The sequence below is a fragment of the Mustelus asterias genome, chromosome 21 (genome assembly GCF_964213995.1).
Source record: "Mustelus asterias chromosome 21, sMusAst1.hap1.1, whole genome shotgun sequence".
NCBI classification, from domain to species: Eukaryota; Metazoa; Chordata; class Chondrichthyes; order Carcharhiniformes; family Triakidae; genus Mustelus; species Mustelus asterias.
Window position 1 is genome coordinate 76,628,632 of NC_135821.1, and position 23,255 is coordinate 76,651,886.

At 44.7% G+C, this 23,255-nt stretch overlaps 1 protein-coding gene across 2 annotated transcripts in view; it reads right to left on the reverse strand.

Moving 5' to 3' along the window:
- Positions 1-654: 654 nt before the first annotated feature.
- The window catches only part of LOC144509427 (sestrin-1-like), an 82,089-nt gene continuing 59,488 nt past the window's right edge, over positions 655-23,255 (reverse strand). For both annotated transcript variants that reach the window (XM_078238297.1, XM_078238298.1), the window contains 9 exons: positions 15,937-16,002; positions 11,301-11,498; positions 10,229-10,411; positions 9,444-9,668; positions 8,015-8,162; positions 7,813-7,928; positions 5,215-5,405; positions 4,957-5,101; positions 655-3,469 (listed from right to left, as the gene is read on the reverse strand). In XM_078238297.1, coding sequence (XP_078094423.1) covers positions 3,383-3,469; positions 4,957-5,101; positions 5,215-5,405; positions 7,813-7,928; positions 8,015-8,162; positions 9,444-9,668; positions 10,229-10,411; positions 11,301-11,498; positions 15,937-16,002 — 1,359 coding nt within the window. In that variant the 3' untranslated portion in view covers positions 655-3,382. The remainder of the gene's footprint in view (positions 3,470-4,956; positions 5,102-5,214; positions 5,406-7,812; positions 7,929-8,014; positions 8,163-9,443; positions 9,669-10,228; positions 10,412-11,300; positions 11,499-15,936; positions 16,003-23,255) is intronic.

Genomic DNA, 23,255 nt, shown 5'->3' on the forward strand with positions numbered 1-23,255 from the left:
AAATAGTGAGGGTTCTCACCTCTACCACCCTGTCAGTCAGTGAGTTCCAAATTATCACCATCCTTCGAGTGAAAAAGGTTTTCCTCAAATCCCCTGGTCATTGACCCTTCTCAGGAGAAAGTTTCGCCCCATCTACGTCCCTCAATTTTGTCCACTCTTTGGTGTCTGTGGAGCCTAGTTGTGTCAGAAATTGGTTGCTGTAATTGACTGCAGTGTGGATTTGGAGGATATACAAGGACAACTTCTTTCTATGAATCAAAAAAAATGTACAAACTATCCAGCAACTCAGAAAGGACTAACACGTTTTGAAAAAAGTATCTTTATTTTAAGAAAAATCAACAGAGTCAAAAGTGGTTTACAACTTTGAAAGCTCCCACAAAAAAAGAAAATAATTCAAACAGTTTTATCAAGTTCAACGCAAGTTTCTGAAGTCTTAAGTCATGTGCAGGGCTTAGGAGAAACTTATTATGAAGCCAGCAGAAAAACATATCCCGTGATAGTCACCCATGTACAGTGTCAGGCTACGTTCAGCCTCCACAAGTGTAACATGCTCTTGGAAACCCTTTGACAGGACTCCAAAAGAATTTGGTCAATTTGTTGTACAATTTAACATGTAACAAACTGAGGTTCTCAGCTCTGTTTCTTTCAAAGAAAAAAAAAGTGATCCGTTGCTCACGAATGTACAACTCAGGGTCAAAACCAGCATGAAACTTCAGGAGGGGGAAAATACATTGTCGAGCTTCCAAAAGGGAGCAAGGTGAAAGAAACCAGCTACTGCATCAACCTTGCGAAAGTAAAATAGTTCAGTGCATCAGTGCCGAGATAATCAATGCAGACACCTCCAAAAAGTGATTTTACCAACACCTTACTTTGAAGCAGTTTTAATATCTCATGAATAAGGGAGTGTATTAAAGCTCAGTGCATCCTCATATCATTTTTTGCAAAAAAGACACATTAAATGATGCGTCACAGATAGACAACTTTTGTACATTCAACTTCAAGGCGAAAAAAGCAACAAAATGACTTTCAAGCAACTAAGTAGAAGTTGATTGGGCATTTCCTCTTTATGGAGCTTGCAGCTCAAGTCAGATTGTTCAGCTCACCACTCGGTGGGGTACGGTACAACACAAGCACACTCACACTCTAACCTCCCCTACCCAAAAGGTCAAAGTCTCACTGTTGAGCAAACTAAGCTCCAGGATTCAAACTTCCTGCTTTATTTCAGAATTGCCGCTCGGGGTACAGCTCCGGTGTTTCTTAACACCAACGTTTGGGAGGGGAGGAATATTACGCACAAGCTCGTTTGATCGTGAGATTGTAAAAGGTTTATAGAAATTGCACTGACGTTAAGTTTTACACCAAACATTAGCAGGCCCCCACCTACTGCGTTCTTCACACAACCCCCTTCAGCTAAGAAAATGAGTCCATGATCATTCCTTCCCTGAATTTGGAAACAAATTGTTTGGCATGTTTTGTTACACTTAAAAATAGACCAAACTGACCACCTTTATTCATTCTGCCTTTCCCCCTCCACCCAAGGAGGTGCTGAAACTAACCAGTGTTTACCAGGAAACCTTTGAACAAATTCACATGTCTGCGATGGGTTACCGGGCTAATAACCTTTAGTGTTAAATTCCTGGTGCATAAATACTCACCAAAAATATATATTCCAAATACAGTCCAACTAAGCAGTTTGATGGCCATCATTTTCCCACTATTTAAATAACGTCCCATAGTATAGAACCAACTCGAGTGCTAATGTTGAATATTTCTATGTAAACTAGGTGACCCCACATTTAAGAACATCGGGGTGTTAACTCCATCTTGCACTCGAGATGTCTGCATTAGTCATTGATCATTAGATGATGTGCCAGAAGCTTCTGGCTGCTTGGTACTTGAGGGGTGTTTTAGTTTACAAATAAATGACAGCAATAACTGTGGGCTGTTCTCAAAGCGGATTCACCTGCAACACTGAGCGGACACAGGTGAAATTCAGAACAGTCCCAGATCCACCTGTACGATATTGCAGAGGCCATTACCCAATACGGGAAACAACTTTATTCAGTACTGCACTGGAGCAACAAGGCTTCCTCACGCCTCTCCTCCCCCCACCCCCCCCCCCCCCTCCCCTCCCCTCCCCTCCAAACAATAAAAGTACTAATCTTTCTTTTAAAAAAAAGTGGGAAATCTTATGTTGGTGTTGGCTAGCAAGGGATAAACCCTACTAATTTAAAAAATAATCCATGATAATTTATCAACATGTACAAAATATTAACAGCAGAAAAACTGTTTAGTGCAGTAACAATATGCATCCAGGTGCATAGAAAAATGCTATGTGCAAAAATGAGAAATTCAAATATAGTTTCACAAAGGGTGGTGTGTGTGCAAATCGAGGCGTCACCAAATCCCATGTAAGGATCTGTATTTCTCAAAATGTTAACATTTTTCTGTTTATCTTTCTGGAGCAATAATAATTATTGATTTTTTTTTTTAAAAACCCAAGTTCACCAAATCTAAGAGACTGGACGTTGATATTCGGGTAAAACATCTTAAAAAGCAGCGAGAGCAAATTCTACAACATCACACGGCCCACTCCCATCTCTGCTCTTAAAAACATCACTCCTCCTTTACAGTGTGACAATGGGGGAAACGTAAAGAGCTCAGTGCATAAATCTAGTCAGCTGCTACAATAACGCAGGTACTCTACAACCCTCAAACAACGCAAAGCTGTTCTTGTTTAATGCATTTTGTGGACTACCAAATAAAAAGGAGCGTTTAGGGAAAAACATTTAAAACTGGGCTCATATTTCTTGCAAGAATTACAAACATGGAATCTTTTTATAGAAAGAGGGAAACACCATTTTTATGTCAACCCCAAAGATAGATATGTTTCCCACTAAGCACTCTTACTGTGAAGTCAGCTTTGGTTATGTGCCACAGTGAATACCAGAGGATACAATCCAAAAGAAAATAAACCATAGAGTCAAAAACCAAATTGTGACGACATAAAAGGTGGCGAGAAGCACCAACACAAAACGGCCCGTGTCTCGACGGCTCAGCTAGATTCACAGCTTAGCTTCAATACAATAAATTCCAGCTCCCACTTGGGCACAGAGGGAAAGTTTATATGCATCAGGTTTGAAATCCTAAGATGTTTCAAACCTCCTCTATAGTTCACCATGTACTAAACACAGTAAAATGAATACTGAAGTTGTCCCCCAAAAATACATTCTGAAATTTGACTGTTTTTAAAAAAAAAAAACGAATGTCAAACGTTAGGAATCTGCAGAATTGCACGTGGTTGCTCACTCCAGTGAAGCAAGTTGGTAGAATATGCAGTCCAGTCCAATCGGGACACCCAGTCCTCAACAGTTTGACACAATCAAGTCATGTAGCGAGTAATTGCCCTTAATGCATAGAGTAGTGCAGCTTGCATCCTGGCTTCTAGAAGGAGCAGGTTTAAATGCACCTAAAGAGTAGGAAAATATACATGGTTAAGACAAATGTTTCAGAATCCTACAGTGCAGGAGGCCATTTGGCCCATTGAGTCTGCACTGACCACAAATCCCACCCAGGCCCTATCCCCATGTATTTATACTGGCTAGCTATTATAACATTTACACAGATTATAAAGTGAAATCTTCCAGATTTATTAAGCAAGGCTCAAATCTTCTTGGCCCAACAATTGGATTATGAATCAGGTGATTCCTGCAGAGATACATACGGCAGAGGAAGGGGGTGAGGGCAGAGGATGGATGGTAAATGGAAATAAAAATAAGCGAGAAAGAGGAACATTAGCCCCAGGCTAGGTCCCTCATGCACTTGAAAGAGAATCCATTTGCTGGGGCAGGGATTAGGTGTATTCCCATGGTTCAGTGTTAAAACACTCTGGCACCATGATAATGTTAGAGGTCACGTCAAGTATGGATGACACCTTTTGGGACATTTCATCAGGTGTTTTTTTTTACATTAGACGCAGTAAGTTTGCGATGACAATGCTATAACTAACAAAGAAAATTACAGCACAGGAACAGGCCCTACAAGCCTGCACCAACCATGCTGCCCAACTTATCTGAAACTCCCTACCCTTCTGGGGACCATATCCCTCTATTCATGCATTTGTCTAGATGCCCCTTAAAAGTCACTACTGTATCCGCTCCCTCCCCCGGCAATGAGTTCCAGGCATCCACTACTCAGTGTAAAAAATCTGCCTCGTACATCTCCTTTAAACCTTGCCCCTCGCACCTTAAACCTGCGCCCCCTAGTAATCGACTCTTCCACCCTGGGAAAAAGATTCTGACCATCCACTCTGTCCATGCCTCTCAATCTTCTAGACTTCTATCAGGTCGCCCCTCAACCTCTGTTGTTCCAGTGAGAATGAACCAAATTTCTCCAACCTCTCCTCATAGCTAATGCCCTCCATACCAGGCAACATCCTGGTAAATCTTTTCTGTACCCTCTCCAAAGCCTCCACATCCTTCTAGTAATGGGGCAACCAGAATTGAACACTATATTCCAAGTGCGGCTTAACTAAGGTTCTATAAAGCTGCAACATGACTTGCCAATTTTTAAACTCAATGCCCCGGCCGATGAAGGCAAGCATGCCGTATGCCTTCTTGACTACCTTCTCCACCTGCATTGCCACTTTCAGTGACCTGTGTACCTGTACACCCAGATCCCTTTGCCCATCAATACTCTTAAGGGTTCTGCCATTTACTCTATATTCCCTATTTGTATTAGGCCTTCCAAAACACATTACCTCACCTCGAGATGTTGTGCACTAGAAGCTAGGTTCCTGAGGATATTTGACCCAAATGTGTTTGTCAAAATTCCTGTCAGTAATTATCCGTGTGGCAGTTTTAACTGACAATTACCTCCCGCCCCATCTAAACTGAAGAGCCAGTGTCCTGGACTTCCAAGCTAAAAATGACACAATAAAGTTTTCCAAGAACAAACCTTTTCCGAATGTCGAAAATGTCTCCAGAAGTTCACGTACATTCGCTTCGTCGTTTTCTCTGGGTAGCAGGCAACAGTTTTGATGTAGATTTTTAAACTTCGCTCAAGAAGTTGATTCACTTCTCCATAGTCATAATCGTCGTATCTGATCCAAAAATCAGATGTATAAAATGGTTAGAATAATCGGTTAGAATATTGTGTTTGAACGTGTTAAGATACTCAGAAAACCATCTCAAATTGTACAGCCACATCACATACCTTATGCCAAATACACAATGAATGTAATTCCATATAGCTCTTCTTAACATTGAGGTATCGACGTCGCAGTGCATGGCCATGGTGTTATATGTCAAATTGTACACAACCTGAAATTTCTCATCCAACAGCTGTCCAGCTTCAGGGTACAGTCGGTTAATTAAGGAATAGCCGTGATCCTCCCAGGAATAATCCTAAAAAGACACGAATTTAATTACATTCCAATCAAAACAATTTGTGCAAGTTTCCGAGAATCCCCCATAATAGTTTATGTCCAACTTGCCAGGACACAGGACAGTAATGTTATACAACTAGCACACACAAAACCCACCCGCCCAAGCGTCCCCTCATTCCAGTATTCCACACAAGTCCAGCGAGTGCCAGCATCGTTGGGCAGCAAAGTGGCTAGCACTGCTGCCTCAGTGCCAGGGACCCAGGTTCAATTCCCGGCTTGGGTCACTGTGCGGAGTCTGCACGTTCTCCCAGTGTCTGCATGGGTTTCTCCGGGTGCTCCTGTTTCCTCCCACAGTCCAGAAGAAGTGCTGGATAGGCGTGTTGGCCATGCCCCAGGGATCTGTTCTGGGACCCTTGCTGTTTGTCATTTTCATAAATGACCTGGATGAGGAAGTGGAGAGATGGGTTGGTAAGTTTGCTGACGACACGAAGGTTGGTGGGGTTGTGGATAGTCTGGAGGGGTGTCAGAAGTTACAGAGGGACATAGATAGGATGCAAGACTGGGCGGACAAGTGGCAGATGGACTTCAACCCAGATAAATGCGTCATGGTCCATTTTGGCAGGTCAAATGGGATGAAGGAGTACAATATAAAGGGAAAGACTCTTAGTACTGTAGAGGATCAGAAGGACTTTGGGGTCCGGGTCCATAGGACTCTGAAATCGGTCCCGCAGGTGGAGGTGGTTAAGGCGACGTATGGTGTGCTGGCCTTTATCAATCAAGGGATTGAGTTTAGGAGTCCGGGGATAATGATGCAGCTATACAAGACCCTCGTCAGACCCCACTTGGAGTACTGTGCTCAGTTCTGGTCACCTCATTACAGGAAGGATGTGGAAAAGATTGAAAGGGTGCAGAGGAGATTTACAAGGATGTTGCCTGGATTGAGTGGCATGCCTTATGAGGATAGGCTGAGGGAGCTCAGTCTTTTCTCCTTGGAGAGACGTAGGATGAGAGGAGACCTAATAGAGGTACATAAGATGTTGAGAGGCATAGATCAGGTGGACTCTGAGGCTTTTTCCCAGGGTGGAAATGGCTGCTACGAGGGGACACAGGTTTAAGGTGCTGGGGGGTAGGTACAGGGGAAGCGTTAGGGGGAAGTTTTTCACAGAGGGTGGTGGGCGAGTGGAATCGGCTGCCGTCAGTGGTGGTGGAGGCAAACTCAATAGGGTCTTTTAAGAGACTCCTGGATGAGTACATGGGATTTAATAGGATGGAGGGTTATAGGTAGGCCTAAAAAAGGTAGGGGTATGTTCGGCACAACTTGTGGGGCCGAAGGGCCTGTTTTGTGCTGTAGTTTTTCTATGTTTCTATGCTAAATTCTCCCTCAGTGTACCGAACAGGCGCCAGAATGAGACGACTTTGGGATTTTCACAGCAACTTCATTGCAGTGTTAATGCAAGCCTATTTGTGACCAATGAATAAATAAACCTAGTTAATATAAAACAGCCTTCAGGTGGCAAGGGGGTGGAGATGGAGAGACAGACACCTCAGCGAAACCCAATTCCAACATCAGTGTGTCTGTATCCCAGCAACAATCACCAGACTGTGATCAGCAACTGAAACATTGGCTAAACTGTGCCCAGAGAAGATTTCATAGGATGTGGACGTCACTGCATTTATTGCCCATCGTTAATTAGCTTTGAGACAGTGTTGATGAGCTGCCTTCTTGAGCCACTGCAGTCCATGTGATGTAGGTACACCCACAGTGCTGTTAGGGAGTGAGTTCCAGGATTCTGACCCAGCGACAGTGAAGAAACAGCGATATATTTCCAAGTCAGGATGGCATGTTACTTGGATGGGAACCTGCAGGTTTCCATGTGTCTGCTGCCTTTGTCCTTCCAGGTGGTAAAGGTAGTGGGTTTGGAATATGTTGTCCAAGGAGCCTTGGTGAGTTGCTGTAATGAGACTTGTAAATGGTACACACTGCTGCTACTGTGCGGTTTTAGAGTGAGTGAATGTTTAAAGTAATTGATCGGATGGCCTATGAAGTGAGCTGCTGTGTCCTGGATGGTGTCAAGCTTGTGTTGTTGAAGCCACACTTATCCAGACAAGTGAAGCGTATTTGATCACATTTTTGATATGCACCTTATGATGCTCACAGGCTTTGGGGAGTCAGGGGGAAGAGTTACTCTGGCTCTGATCCTGCTTTTGTCCAATTAGCATCAAACTGAAAACTAACTCTAGGACAAATCAGGAATGAAACCCTGGAATCATCATCGCAACATGGCTTCACTATGCTCACTTTACCAACTAAACAACATGCCCTAATCGGAGTGTGCTGTGAACTAACACACAAACATGAAACATATTTGATGTTCGCTGTTCTGGGCTGCAGAGTCCATTCTTTCTGACTAAACGTCATAAATTACCTGGGCGCGGAATGTTGGTGGGGTTTGCTCCCCACGCCTGCTGAAATCCTTGTACCCAAAACCTGCATCTTCAACAAAGCACGATAAGTTGGTTGGAGAGACCGATTCACTGGCATCTGCGGGGAAAGGTGGAGTGTATTCAGTAAAAATGGTAAATCTCTCTCCACTCGCTGGAACCGCAAAAGTCACCTGGATGCTTTACCTGCAGGTGCAACCAGCAAACTTTCCCTCTTCTCCTTTTCAAACCGTGTAGCCATCTCCTCCTGGCTCGCTTCCACATCCTGCCTGCCTTCCTGCAGCAGTTTCATCTTCTCCATTAGCACTTCTAGCTCACGCAAATCATCTCTGCTCTGAAAGACATTCAGACCAATTGTTATGTTGGATAAGAGCACAGGACAAGGGTATGCAAACTCAGGCGTGTTTTGCTGCAAATAGTAAACTGCATTCCTTCACCCTACAGAATCTAACAGAGGCAGAATTCTTTCAATTAGCCCACAAGTAACTGCTAAAGTGCCAAATTCCTGTTTGGACATATGTTACAGAGGGGGGTGGGGGTGGGGGGGGGGGGGGGAGGAGTAATTGTATAAATATTGCGAAGTTGGATCGAGTAATAGTAGATTGGGAAGTTAGAGAGTTTGCTGTTTGTAAAATGCTAGTGGGGAAAGCATTGCGTGGCCCCGTTAAAAGGTGGCACTTTTTCTGTGATTTGGAAATTTAAAATGCAGGTACACAGAGCCCAGACTGAAACATTTGTATCGAAAGGCCAAGCAGCAGTGTTACCAAGACAACAGGCTTCTGAATTTAGCCAACAACCTATTAAATTTAAATCTGATGGTTTTGACAACCTAGCACCAATCCTATTGTGAGAAATATTGATGTGTCGTCATGGGTACAAAAGGGGGCAGTGGGACAAAGAATAGGAAGCAACTGCCGCCTGCCAGAGATAATAGCTTTCAGCTCTCTCTCGGGAAAGTGTGTCACCGGCTCTCATAGCTTCATCTATGTCTTATAGAAAGCACCATCTAGATAGCAAAGGTACCAAAGAAGAAAAGTTCCAGACAGAAGCATCGACAGAGAAGGCCCAGAACATTCCGGAATACACAAAGCCTGGTTGTAGTTTAGAGTGTGACTAAATTCTATTTTTGTTAATGAGTTTGAATTGTATGTATTTGAACAGCATACCAATAGAATCTTGTTTTATTCGAGAATAGTTGATAGTTAGAATGGATTTATTTGGTTAGTTAATAGTTTAGTTAATTTGCTCACTGTTAGTTAGATAAATAAATTGTTACGTGTTGATTTTAGAGCGCATGTCTGGGATTTATTTTGTATTTAACTACTAGGAGATGGAGAAGGTCACACCACTTTTTACAGATTATTGGGTGAGGTACTCCCCTTTGGGTGTTTATTTTAAAAAGGGGGCTCAACCTCTGCTTTATAACAGTATATCATCTACACAATGCACCACATGGAGCAGAACAAAGTTCAGTGGAATAAACCACAAAATACCAGCGAGAATGTTTGCGTTTTTATTTGATCCCTGCTATCCAAAATCAAGGATCTTTTTGATACATTTCAGGGAATTTTGATTTAAGGCACATTAAAAGGGAAAAACAAACAGGTGTACTTACTGCGCTGCCGTTAACAGTCTCCTCGGATCCACTGTTACTCGCACTATCAGAGTCACAACTCTGCGGTGAGGGAGGTCTGAAGGTGAAGCCACCATCCTGGTCAAGTTCAGGCCTAATACTGCAGCCCAAAACGAAGGATGCCAGCGAATGGTAATGGGTGAGGAGGACGACAGCATGAATAAGCTCAGCGAGCGACCAGCTACTTTCACCCGTCTTCAGTAGATTCTTCGAGAAACAAAAAAAAATACCATGAAATAAACAAATCGAATGATCAAGTCTAGGTGCTCAAGTCATAATAATAGCACATTCTGTTTTATAAACATACAGGGAGAATCAATACGGAATGTGTGTGTATAAAACCAAGCACTCTCAAAATTAATAAAAGCAAATTACTGCGGATGCTGGAATCTGAAACAAAAACAGAAAACACTGGAAAATCTCAGGTCTGACAGTGTCTGTGGAGCAAGAATAGAGCCAACGTTTCGAGTGTGGGTGACCCTTTGTTGGAGGTTAATGCTAATAGGAAATATGATTGGTTATAGTTATTGACAAAATTTCACAGCAAAGCAGTTGGACAGACACATGTTTGCTGGTAAGGTGAGAATAGCAATCTTGTCTCAACCTCTGAGCATAGTAAAAAGGTTCAGATAAATAACAGTGGACACCACGCGTGCCAATGACTGACCTCCGGCAATTTAAATAGAGCTGTAACCAAATAAACTTTCTCCACTGAATAGCAAAAGACATCACATTACAAATTAACCATCAATTCTCCCCCAATTCACCTCAATGTGTTCCTTTGTGATGAGCCAGGGTCTATGCGCTAAGATCTTGTTGATTTCATTGAGGTTCCTCATTTTCTGAGGGACAAAGTTCAGGCCGTTTAACCACTCTGCACTGCCACCGACTTGAAGAAACTCATTAATATGGAGGTTAACGAGATATGAACACTGATGTCTTGCAGCAGCCTGAAAGATAGATTATGCCATCAGAATCCATCACAGAATGCACTCTAATCACCAGGGGAAGCCCTGACAACATTTCCCAACAATCAACAAGTGTTTCCCCCAACTGTCGTCTTGAAACAAGACAGACTGAAAGCTCAGAACTTCCTGAACAATAAACCCCAACATGTTGACGACATGTATCCTTGAATCGGATAACTTGAAAGTAGTGAACTCTGCGGCACGGTAGCACAGTGGTTAGCACTGCTGCTTCACAGCTCCAGGGACCTGGGTTCGATTCCCGGCTTGGGTCACTGTCTGTGTGGAGTTTGCACATTCTCCTCGTGTCTGCGTGGGTTTCCTCCGGGTGCTCCGGTTTCCTCCCACAGTCCAAAGATGTGCGGGTTAGGTTGATTGGCCATGCTAAAATTGCCCCTTAGTGTCCTGAGCTGCGTAGGTTAGAGGGATTAGTGGGTAAATATGTAGGGATATGGGGGTAGGGCCTGGGTGGGATTGTGGTCGGTGCAGACTCGATGGGCCGAGTGGCCTCTTTCTGTACTGTAGGGTTTCTATGATTCTATGATTTCTATGCAGTATTTCAAACTCAAAATCGGATTTCTTCATATTACTTTAGATAACTTGGATCAGTACTTTGTATAAAAAAACAAAACAATATTAACACCTCCTCGCTATGAGCAGTCAGCCACGACCTGTCAGCCACGACCCCACTGGGGCAGGGAGGGGAGAAGAAAAAGGATTTCATTTATTTTAAGAACCTCAAGAATCGGATTAATTTGATCTTTGACACCCCCTGAATCTGATGTTTGTGTGTGTGATCAGTTTGCGGTTTAGTTCAGTTCCTTTTAAAGGGAGTACATCACAAGACACCAACGTACGACAGAAGTTTGCTCACCATCACAGCAATGTAATGTCTATAGTGATAGGGTAAAGGACCATCCATCTGTAAAAGATAGTACTGCGTCTTCCAAAAGCTTTCAAGATACTGCGGGTGCAAGCCCATCACCATTGTTACATTGTCCATACGACCAGTTGAAACAAAGGCTTCAATAAAGAGTTGGCTTTCAGCATCTCCTAGACCTTTGTTTAGAATCTGTAAACAAAAATACAAAACACATGAATAGATTTACAAATGTGAGGCAATGCATTTTGGAAGGTCTAATACAGGTGGGAAATATACAGTAAATGGCAGAACCCTTAAGCATATTGATGGGCAGAGGGATCTGGGTGTACAGGTACACGGGTCACTGAAAGTGGCAATGCAGCTGGAGAAGGTGGTCAAGAATACGGCATGCTTGCCTTCAATCGGTTGGAGCATCGAGTTTAAAAATTGGCAAGTCATGTTGCAGCTTTATAGAACCTTAGTTAGGCCGCACTTGGAATACAGTGTTCAATTCTAGTCACCACACTACCAGAAGGATGTGGAGACTTTGGAGAGGGTACAGAAATGATTTACCAGGATGTTGCCTGGTATGGAAGGCATTAACCATGAGGAGAGGTCAGAGAATTTTGGCTTGTTCTCACTGGAACGATGGAGGTTGTGGAACAACCTGATAGAAGTCTACAAGATTATGAGGGGCATGGACAGAATGGATAGTCAGAAGCTTTTTCACAGGGTGGAAGAGTTACTACGGGGTATAGGTTTAAGTTGCGAGGGGCATGGTTTAAAGGATATGTACGAGGCAAGTTTTTTTTAAAAATAGGTGGTGGGTGCCTGGAACTCACTGCCGGGGGAGGTAGTGGAAGTAGATACACTAGTGACTTTTAAGGGGCGTCTTGACAAATACACGAATAGGATGGGAATAGCAGGAACTGGTCCCCAGAAGGGTAGGGGGCTTTAGTTCAGTAAGGCAGCATGATCGGTGCAGGCTTGGAGGGCCGAAGGGCCTGTTCCTGTGCTGTAATTTTCTTTGTTCGATATAATCGACGACCTGCCAATCATCACTCAAATCACAACTGTCCCTTTCAATAGGTCCCCAAGATTAGTTACTTCAAGTGTCTTTTAGGTAAACAGTGGCACAGAGGTTAGCATTGTTGCCTAACAGCGCCAGGGACCTGGGTTCGATTCCCAGCTTGGATCTCTATCTGTGTGGAGTTTGCATGTTCTCCCAGTGTCTGTGTGGGTTTCCTCCCACAGACCGAAAGAGGTGCATTGACCCGAACAGGCGCCAGAGTGTGGTGACTAGGGGAATTTCACAGTAACTTCATTGCAGTGTTGATGCAAGCCTTACTGGTGACTAATAAATAAACTTTAAAAAGAAGTTGTGGATTATAAAGCAAAGGCAAAGAATGATTTACTATCATCTAGTTTTCCTGCCAGATCTTGAATAATCAGATTTAGAAAAGTGATTTTGTAATAATGGAATATCTCTGGAGCAAGAGATGTATTGTAAATATTTCCGGGTTTCTGACAGACAAACAAGTCAGAGCTAATTGCAAAACTTAAACACACTCTCCTTTCTGCACGGTATCCCAGTTAAATATTGGTGGAAATTGTCCTGGTTTTACAGCAGTCAGGATATTATAATCAGACATATAGCAATGACCTCGATCTTTCAGAAACTGAACCCATTCACCCTGCCTGGGCAACAGGGAGGTTTCACATTTCAACAGTGTCAGTAACTTGATATTTAAAACTTGCATTTCAAACAAACCACTTGAGTTGTGCGTGGCGCTGGCAAGACAAACATTTACAATTTCCTCTGTTTAGTTCAAATTTTGTTTGTTCCTTCAATAGGGCGGCACGGTGGTACAGTGGTTAGCACTGCTGCCTCACAGCGCCAGGGACCCAGGTTCAATTCCCAGCTTGGGTCACTGTCTGTGTGGAGTCTGCACGTTCTCCCAGTGTCTGCGCGGGTTTCCTCCGGGTGCTCTGGTTTCCTCCCACAGTCCGAAAGACGTGCTGGTTAGGTGCATTGGCTATGCTAAATTCTCCCTCAGCGTACCCAAACAGGTGTGGCAACTGGGGGATTTTCACAATTACTTCATTGCAGTGTTAATGTAAGCCTACTTGTGACACTAATAAATAATCTTAAACATATAATACTTTTTTTTAAAAATGGAACCCTTGAACAAGCATCATGCAGATTAGCATTATGGATGAACCAGTGTGTGCCAGCCAGCTGTAAAAAAATTACTACAACTGCGCATCAATTCCATAAACTAGATTGTCAAAAACTCCGCTACCTGTGTCCGAGCACATACAATGCCCCATTCACCCATCTATAATGGCTTCCAGTTAAGTTAATTTATTAGTGTCTCAAGTAGGCTTATATTAACAGCACAAAGTTACTATGAAAATCTCCTAGTCCGCACACTCCGTCACCTGTTTGGGTACACTGGAGGGAGAATTTAGCATGGCCAATGCACCTAACCACTGGACTGTGGGAGAAAACCCATGCAGACACAGGGAGAATGTGCAGACTCCACAGCTTAGTGGCAAAAGCTGGGCGGCATGGACAGGTTGGGCCGTAGGGCCCGTTTCCATACTGTAAACCTCTGTCTCAATGACAGCGACCCATGTCGGGAGTCGTGAGGCAGCCGTGCTAACCACCGTGCCACCTCTTGGAATGCGAAAGGAAAAATAAAATGCAAAAAAAAAAGACAAAATGACAGTATTGAGAACCACCGTGATGCATTAGCAAAAACCCAGCAACAGCCAGTCTGAAACTCAGACATCTCTCCAATTGCCTCGGTGTATTCTTTCAGCACATCTCACGCCCGCAGGGCTTAAAAAAAAAAGGGAGAGTTTTGCCGTCAACATGACCAGCGATTCACTTCAAAGCAATATGGTTTTGCCACAGCCCTCATCTTTAAATAGAATGGGTGTGAACGTCATTGAGGAAAAGCAATGACAATCGTGGATTTCCTGCCCTTCCTCCTGCAGCCGTGTGAACAGAGCCAGGAACCATCGGGGAAAAGCAGCAGAACAGCAAACAGAGCAGATAACAAGAAACCAGAGTAGAAATCTCCAATTTCATTTATTTCCCTTCAAACTACCAACCGACTAAACTCCACGCAGGATGCGTCCAACGATATGCAAATATTAAAAACAAGGAATAGTTGCAAGTAAACAACTTCTCAGCTGATGCAATTCAAGGCTGGGATGAGATCACTTGTTTACTCGGGGTGCTCTGCTGTAGTAACGTGGTGGAGTGAGAACTTGCTGACCCAATTTGCAGAAGTTAAGAATTCTCAAACTGGGGACAGAAATTCCTCGCACGTGTCACTGACGCAGCACAGCTTCTCAGAGATAAAATAACGAGGAACTGGCTTCAAAGTCCCAGTTTAAACATTGAGCTGAGACTTTTAACTCGGAGCTGCGCTAGCTCTTTACAATGTCGCCACCTTCCAAGCATCTTCCACATTTGGTATGTTAAAGTAGACACAAGCAAGAGCGTATCACATCCATTTCGAATTCCACAATGGCTTCTCTGGCCAAGTAGACCCTCCCCTACCTCTGAAATTTCAATTCCCCACAGCATCCTCCCCAACCCTGTTTTTTTTAAAAAAATTTGTTTACAGAACGTTGGTGTCACTGACTGGCCAACATTTATTGTCCATGCCAAGCTGACCCCGAGATGGTGGTGGTGAGCTTCCTTCTTGAACCTTTGCAGTCCGAGGTGTAGGTACACCCACAGTGCCGTTAGGGTGGGAATTCCAGAACTCTGTCCCAGTCACAGTGAAGGAACACCTGATATATTTGCAAGTCAGGATGCTGTGTGATTAGGAGTGGAACCACATATATGTGGGAGTTCCCACATATCTGCTGCTCTTGTCCTTGCTAGCTGGAAGTGGTCGTGGGTTTGGAAGGAGCCCTGATGAGCTGCTGCAGTGCATCTTGTAGACAGTACACACGGCTGCCACTGTTTGTCAGTGGCGGAGAGAGTGAATGTTTGTGGAAGAGGGTAGCAATCAAGTGGGCTGCTTTGTCCTGGATGGTGTCGAGCTTCTCGTGTTAGCAAATGGAGAGTACTCCATCACACTCCTGACTTGTGCCTTGTGGACGGGCTTTGGGGAGTCAGGAGGTCCTGTTTATGACAGTACAGAGGAGAATTTGGCAGGGGTGTTTTATGGTGGGAGTACACAGACTCGGGGTTAGGGGGTGGCTATAGGGTGCATTTACCCGAGCTAACGATTGAAACAAAGGTTGGGTCAATATTTTAAGAGTCTGTGGGGAAGGGCAGTCAAGAAACACATGAACTGAAAAGGCACATTAATGTTGAGCTCCAACAGCTGCACAAACTGGTTGCACCAATCATTTGCATGATGCAACTTCCACGCAATATTAAGATGAATCAATTTTGTATTGAATTAAATCGTCCTCACTGCTCTGAAGCCAATTCTCAATTTACGAAAGAATAAATTAAAATGAGCTGAAAGACTGGATTTTTTTATTTTTAAAACAGGCACGAGTCATGTTACAAATCTAAACAAAATTACAGAAAAGGAATGTTACTGCAGTGAAGACTGCAACGTTAACTTTCCAATGAAAATCTCAGGTTAAAGGTGAAGTACAAGAGTTGACATACCTCTTTGACTGGAATGAAGGAACTTGGACCCTGCCCTAACGGGCGTGGTATTGTAACGCTTCGATCCTAATAATAAACGCACAAGAAAATGCACAATTAGAGATTTTTTACACATCATTCCCTTTTAAATTAAATACCGTCACGATTCAGTTCTTTAAAAATGTTCCACAGTTTAACCAGAAGTTTGGGTTCTAACTGTACGCTTTGAACAAAAGGAAAGAACAAGATATTACAGTACAAACTCGCTGGAGAAACTGGTTTCTGCTTGTCCTGTACGCTTTAACATTATGTACAACTGCACACATACTAAACTCACCGTCTTCAGCAGGTACCAGCCACACTTCAAGGACAGGACAGAAAGCGATAGCTTCTGTGGCGTACAGTACTCCATCAGATCGCATTGGTCTACCAAAACTCAGAATTTTCACTTGATCACTAACTCACACCCTCTATTCTACAGACTTACGCACCAGTCTTCCTGTTAATGATTCATTCTGAATGCCTTGATGCTGCCTCACCCAAACTACGCTTTTGAAAAGAATTATAACATGTCCTTGCGTTCTATGACAGAAGCCGCCAGTTACGCATACCATTCCACAGAGATTTTTGAGAGAGAAAACATGACTCCATTGCAAGATTTCAGTGTTCAGGGGATTTAAACACATTTATCTTATTTGCTCAGGCAGTAAATTTAATTTCAACACAATAGTTCCTCATAATTATTCACTCAATGGAATAGAATATTCAATACCGAGCTGGAAAGATCAGGGGTCATAACCTACATCAACCTCATCCTGCTTTTAAAGTGAATGATAAATAGCCTCACTAAACTGGGCGGGGAGGAAGGAGGAGGAGGAAAGCATCAGCCCACAGGACAACTGCTGTTGCCATCATGGAGCTCTGCTAGGAAACGCAGTTGTGGTTATTAGGCGGGGATGGGATCGGGTTTGGCTGCAATACCAGTCTACCATCCAACATTGAAAAAAAAGGAGGAACGTCCAGCAGGGTAAAGCCTCTAGAATGCCAGTCAACGCCAACAGCACCGCACCCCGAGTGAGGGCACACAACCCGACTGCGGTAACCAACTCATACCGGGGTTATCAGTTATTAACTCCACCATCCGATAAACATGGCCAGGAGGTCATAGTTGGAGGGCAAGGGGTAAACCTTTTAGAACTGAGGCGAGGAGACATTTCTTCACCCAGAGGGTGGTGAGTGTGGGGTATTCACAAACAAAGTAGTTGAGGCCAAAACGTTGTCTGATTTCAAGAAGAAATTCGATATAGCTCTTGGGTCTAAAAGGGATATGGGAGGAAATCAGGATATTGAATTCGATGATCAGCCATGATCATAATGAATGGCGGAGCAGGCTCGAAGTTTTATCATCCGCTGCTTAAGTAGCTCTTTAATGTGGGTTACAAGTAGTAACTTAAAGACGACATGGAACCCACTCTATTGAGAAAGGTCAACGAGTCTAGATTAGAGACTGGGGCGCTCATTCACTTACACACTCCATTCATAAATATTCCTGATAGGATCTCAAAACAACAACTTGACAACAGGAGAATCCAGAATGAGATCGCTCTTATTTTAAGAAATATGAAGAGAGAGAATTAGCCGTCAGCTTTTGAACATTAATTAAGTCTAAGTAGGAAGTTGAGGGCAAGTTGCAATGAGAAAGGAAACTTGACATGAGAATCTTGCTTGACGTTTTACTAAAGCAGTGATTACATCAGGAAACCTCTTCATGAGAGTGGCAGAGTGGTTAGCACTGCTGCCTCACAGCACCAGGGACCCGGGTTCGATCCTCAGCTTGGGTCATTGTGGAGTTTTGCACATTCTCCCCATGTCCATGTGGGTTTCTTCCAGGTGCTCCAGTTTCCTCCCACAGTCCAAAGAAATGTGTGTTAGGTGGATTGGCCACTTAGTCTTTTGATTTGATTTATTGTCACATGTATTAACATAGAGTGAAAAGTATTGTTTCTTGCACGCTATGCAGGCAAAGCATGCCGTTCATAGAGAAGGAAATGAGAGAGTGCAGAATGCAGTGTTATAGTCATAGCTAGGGTGTAGAGAAAGATCAACTTAATGCAAGGTAGGTCCATTCAAAAGCCTGATGGCAGCAGGGAAGAAGCGGTTCTTGAGTCGGTTGGTATGTGACCTCAGACTTTTGTATCTTTCTCCTGATTGAAGAGAGTATAGTAAGAAGTTTAACAACACCAGGTTAAAGTCCAACAGGTTTATTTGGTAGCAAAAGCCACACAAGCTTTCGGAGCTGCAAGCCCCTTCTTCAGGTGAGTGGGAATTCTGTTCACAAACAGAGCATATAAAGACACAGACTCAATTTACATGAATAATGGTTGGAATGCGAATACTTACAACTAATCAAGTCTTTAAGAAACAAAACAACATGAGTGGAGAGAGCATCAAGACAGGCTAAAAAGATGTGTATTGTCTCCAGACAAGACAGCCAGTGAAACTCTGTGGGGGTTACAAATAGTGGGACATGAACCCAATATCCCGGTTGAGGCCGTCCTCGTGTGTGCGGAACTTGGCTATCAGTTTCTGCTCAGCGACTCTGCGCCGTCGTGTGTCGCGAAGGCCGCCTTGGAGAACGCTTACCCGAATATCAGAGGCCGAATGCCCGTGACCGCTGAAGTGCTCCCCAACAGGAAGAGAACAGTCTTGCCTGGTGATTGTCGAGCGGTGTTCATTCATCCGTTGTCGCAGCGTCTGCATAGTTTCCCCAATGTACCATGCCTCGGGACATCCTTTCTTGCAGCGTATCAGGTAGACAACGTTGGCCGAGTTGCAAGAGTATGTACCGTGTACCTGGTGGATGGTGTTCTCACGTGAGATGATGGCATCTGTGTCGATGATCCGGCACGTCTTGCAGAGGTTGCTGTGGCAGGGTTGTGTGGTGTCATGGTCACTGTTCTCCTGAAGGCTGGGTAGTTTGCTGCGGACAATGGTCTGTTTGAGGTTGTGCGGTTATTTGAAGGCAAGAAGTGGGGGTGTGGGGATTGCCTTGGCGAGATGTTTGTCTTCATCAATGACACGTTGAAGGCTCCGGAGGAGATGCCGTAGCTTCTCCGCTCCGGGGAAGTACTGGACAACGAAGGGTACTCTGTCCACTGTGTCCCGTGTTTGTCTTGAGGAGGTCGGTGCGGTTTTTCGCTGTGGCGCGTTGGAACTGTTGATCAATGAGTCGAGCGCCATATCCTGTTCTTATGAGGGCATCTTTCAGCGTCTGGAGGTGTCTGTTGCGATCCTCCTCATCCGAGCAGATCCTGTGTATACGGAGGGCTTGTCCGTAGGGGATGGCTTCTTTAACATGTTTAGGGTGGAAGCTGGAGAAGTGGAGCATCGTGAGGTTATCCGTGGACTTGCGGTACAGTGAGGTGCTGAGGTGACCGTCCTTAATGGAGATGCGTGTGTCCAAGAATGCAACCGATTCCGGAGAGTAGTCCATGGTGAGTCTGATGGTGGGATGGAACTTGTTGATGTCATCATAGAGTTGTTTCAGTGATTGTTCACCATGAGTCCAAAGGAAGAAAATGTCATCGATGTATCTAGTGTATAGCATCGGTTGAAGGTCCCGTGCTGTGAAGAAGTCTTGTTCGAACCTGTGCATGAAGATGTTGGCATATTGAGGTGCGAATTTGGTCCCCATGGCTGTTCCGTGTGTCTGGATGAAGAACTGGTTGTTGAAGGTGAAGATATTGTGGTCCAGGATGAAGCGGATGAGATGTAAAATTGCATCTGGAAACTGGCAGTTGTTGGCGCTGAGCACTGAGGCCGTTGCAGCAATGCCATCGTCATGGGGGATGCTGGTGTAGAGTGCCGAGACATCCATTGTGACGAGGAGCGCTCCTGGTTCAACTGCTCCATGTGTGCCGAGTTTCTGTAGGAAGTCCGTAGTGTCGCGACAAAAGCTGGGGGTTCTTTGTACAATGGGTTTCAGGATGCCCTCGACATAGCCGGAGAGGTTCTCGCACAGGGTCCCATTGCCCGATACGATGGGACGGCCGGGTGTGTTTGCCTTGTGTATCTTCGGGAGGCAGTAGAGATCTCCAACGCGGGGAGTACGTGGGATGAGAGCACGGAGGGTGTTCTGAAGATCCGGATCAAAGGTCTTGATCAGAGTGTTGAGTTGACGGGTGTGTTCTTTGGTCGGATCTGCAGGTAACTGTCTGTAGTGTTCCTCGTTGTTTAGTTGTCGGTACACTTCTTTGCAGTAATCCGTTCTGTTCAGTATGACGATGGCCCCTCCTTTGTCTGCTGGTTTGATGACAATGTTGCGGTTGGTCTTGAGAGCGTGGATGGCGTTACGTTGTGCTTGGGTGATGTTCGGGGCTGTCTTGTGAGTGCGGCTGATGAATTTGGTGTTGACGCACCTCCTGACGGCTTGGGCATACATGTCAAGTCGAGGGCAGCGGCCTTCTGGAGGAGTCCAATTCGACTCTTTCCTCTTCGGATGCACTGCGGATCTCTCTGTTGGCTGTTCCGGTTCATTGGCTGTCCCATTGTGTTCGTTGTTGGCCTCTTGGGGTTTGTGGAAGAACTCCCTCAGCCTCATTCGCCTGATGAATTCCTGTGTCTGCTGCGAGACTGATGGGGTCTATTTTGGTGGTGGGGCAAAAATTAAACCCTCGGCTGAGAACTTCGATTTCATCTGGTTGAAGTGTGTAGTCGGACAAGTTGACAATGGACTTCCCTGCGGTGGTACTGTTTTCTACTGTGGTACCGGGGGAGGCTTGGTTGCTGCTGGTGGTGATGCCGAGTTTCTCAAGTTTCCTGTTCTTGGTGTGCATGTAGATGGTGTAGTTCCTTTGTCTCGTCTGCTTGGCAGAGTTTCGCAGCTGGTCTGCATCCTGAGCGCAAGTTGAGAATATGGACTCTATCTTGGTTTCCAGGCTGCAGCGTTTGCTGTAGAGTTGGTGTATGAGGTGGTTGAGGAGGGTGAGAGAGGTGCGACGGCAAAGTCTCTCAGCGTAGTCTGTGTTATAGGTTGACCTGAGTGGGTTCGTGATCCGTAGTCCTTTCGGTATTTTGTCTGCTTTCTTGCATCTTTGTAGAAACTTGATGTCTGTGTCGATATGCGCGATCTTCTTGGAGATCCTCTCCACTTGGAGCCGGCAGTTTGCGGTGTCTATGGTAGTCATGATGTGGAGATGCCGGCGTTGGACTGGGGTAAAACACAGTAAGAAGTTTAACAACACCAGGTTAAAGTCCAACAGGTTTATTTGGTAGCAAAAGCCACACAAGCTTTCGGAGCTGCAAGCCCCTTCTTCAGGTGAGTGGGAATTCAGTTCACAAACAGAGCATATAAAGACACAAACTCAATTTACATGAATAATGGTTGGAATGCGAATACTTACAACTAATCAAGTCTTTAAGAAACAAAACAACATGAGTGGAGAGAGCATCCTCTTGCAATTCGGCCAACGTTGTCTACCTGATACGCTGCAAGAAAGGATGTCCCGAGGCATGGTACATTGGGGAAACTATGCAGACGCTGCGACAACGGATGAATGAACACCGCTCGACAATCACCAGGCAAGACTGTTCTCTTCCTGTTGGGGAGCACTTCAGCGGTCACGGGCATTCGGCCTCTGATATTCGGGTAAGCGTTCTCCAAGGCGGCCTTCGCGACACACGACGGCGCAGAGTCGCTGAGCAGAAACTGATAGCCAAGTTCCGCACACACGAGGACGGCCTCAACCGGGATATTGGGTTCATGTCCCACTATTTGTAACCCCCACAGAGTTTCACTGGCTGTCTTGTCTGGAGACAATACACATCTTTTTAGCCTGTCTTGATGCTCTCTCCACTCATGTTGTTTTGTTTCTTAAAGACTTGATTAGTTGTAAGTATTCGCATTCCAACCATTATTCATGTAAATTGAGGTTGTGTCTTTATATGCTCTGTTTGTGAACAGAATTCCCACTCACCTGAAGGGGCTTGCAGCTCCGAAAGCTTGTGAGACTTTTGCTACCAAATAAACCTGTTGGACTTTAACCTGGTGTTGTTGAACTTCTTACTGTGTTTACCCCAGTCCAACGCCGGCATCTCCACATCATGAAGAGAGTATGTCAGGGGTGTGGAGTGTCCTAAGATGTCTAGGTTAGGGGGATTAGTGGGGTAACTATGTCAGTTTACAGGGATAGGGTCTGGATAAGATGCTCTGATGGAGAGTCGGTGTAGGCTTGATGGGCCGAATGGCCTCCCTCTGCACTGTAGGGATCCTACGATTCTATAAAAGACCACACCATTAAGAGGCACAAGGGTAGTTGCAATTTGAATGAGCTCAGAGACAAAAAAATGTTTTTGCCTCCACAGCTGGTCATTCCCTGAAACTCTGATAACGGAACTGCTCCAAAACCAAATCTGACCTTTAAAGTTTGATTCTATTCAGTTGGAATATTGAGGGAAAAAAAAAGTGTTTTGGGATTAGAGGATGAAGTTTTGCATTGAAGCTGTGAATCAACATTTACCTGACAGCTAGAAGAAGCATGGAATTAATGAGCAGAATCTCCTGCCTGGTTATAATTTGGTATGAGACAGTTTGTACATCAATCATCCTTCACACTGGACATCTCCAGATATTAGCAGCTGCCCTTCGTTACAAAAATATTCCAGTGTGTAGACAGACAGAAAACTGTGCTGCAAAAAAAAAAAACACCTAACAATGCTACACAAATATCTAAATACTAAAACAGCAAGTGCTGCATGGTGGCACAGTGGTTAGCACTGCTGCCTCACAGCCCCAGGGACCCAGGTTTGAGTCCAGCCTTGGGTCACTGTCTGTGTGGAGTTTGCACGTTCTCCTCGTGTCTGGGTGGGTTTCCTTTGAGTGCTCCAGTTTCCTCCCACAGTCCAAAGACGTGCTGGTTAGGTGCATTGGCCATGCTAAATTGACCCTAGTGTCAAGGGATGTGTAGGTTAGAGGGATTGGCGGGGTAAATCTGTGGGGTTACAGTGATAGGGCCTGGGTGGAATTGTTATAAGTGCAGACTCAATCATAGAATCTCTACAGTGCAGAAGGAGGCCACTCGGCCCATTGAGTTTGTACCAACCACAATTCCCCCTCAGGCCCAATCCCCATAACCACATGTATTTACGCGGCCAATCCACCTAACCCGCACATCTTTGGAGTGTAGGAGGAAACCGGAGCACCCAGAGGAAACCTACGCAGACACAGGGAGAATGTGCAAACTCCACACAGATAGCGACCCAAGCCGAATGGCATCCTTCTGCACTGTACAGATTCTATGAAAGGGTCAACGATAGGATATAAAACTCAACAATTGTACAGA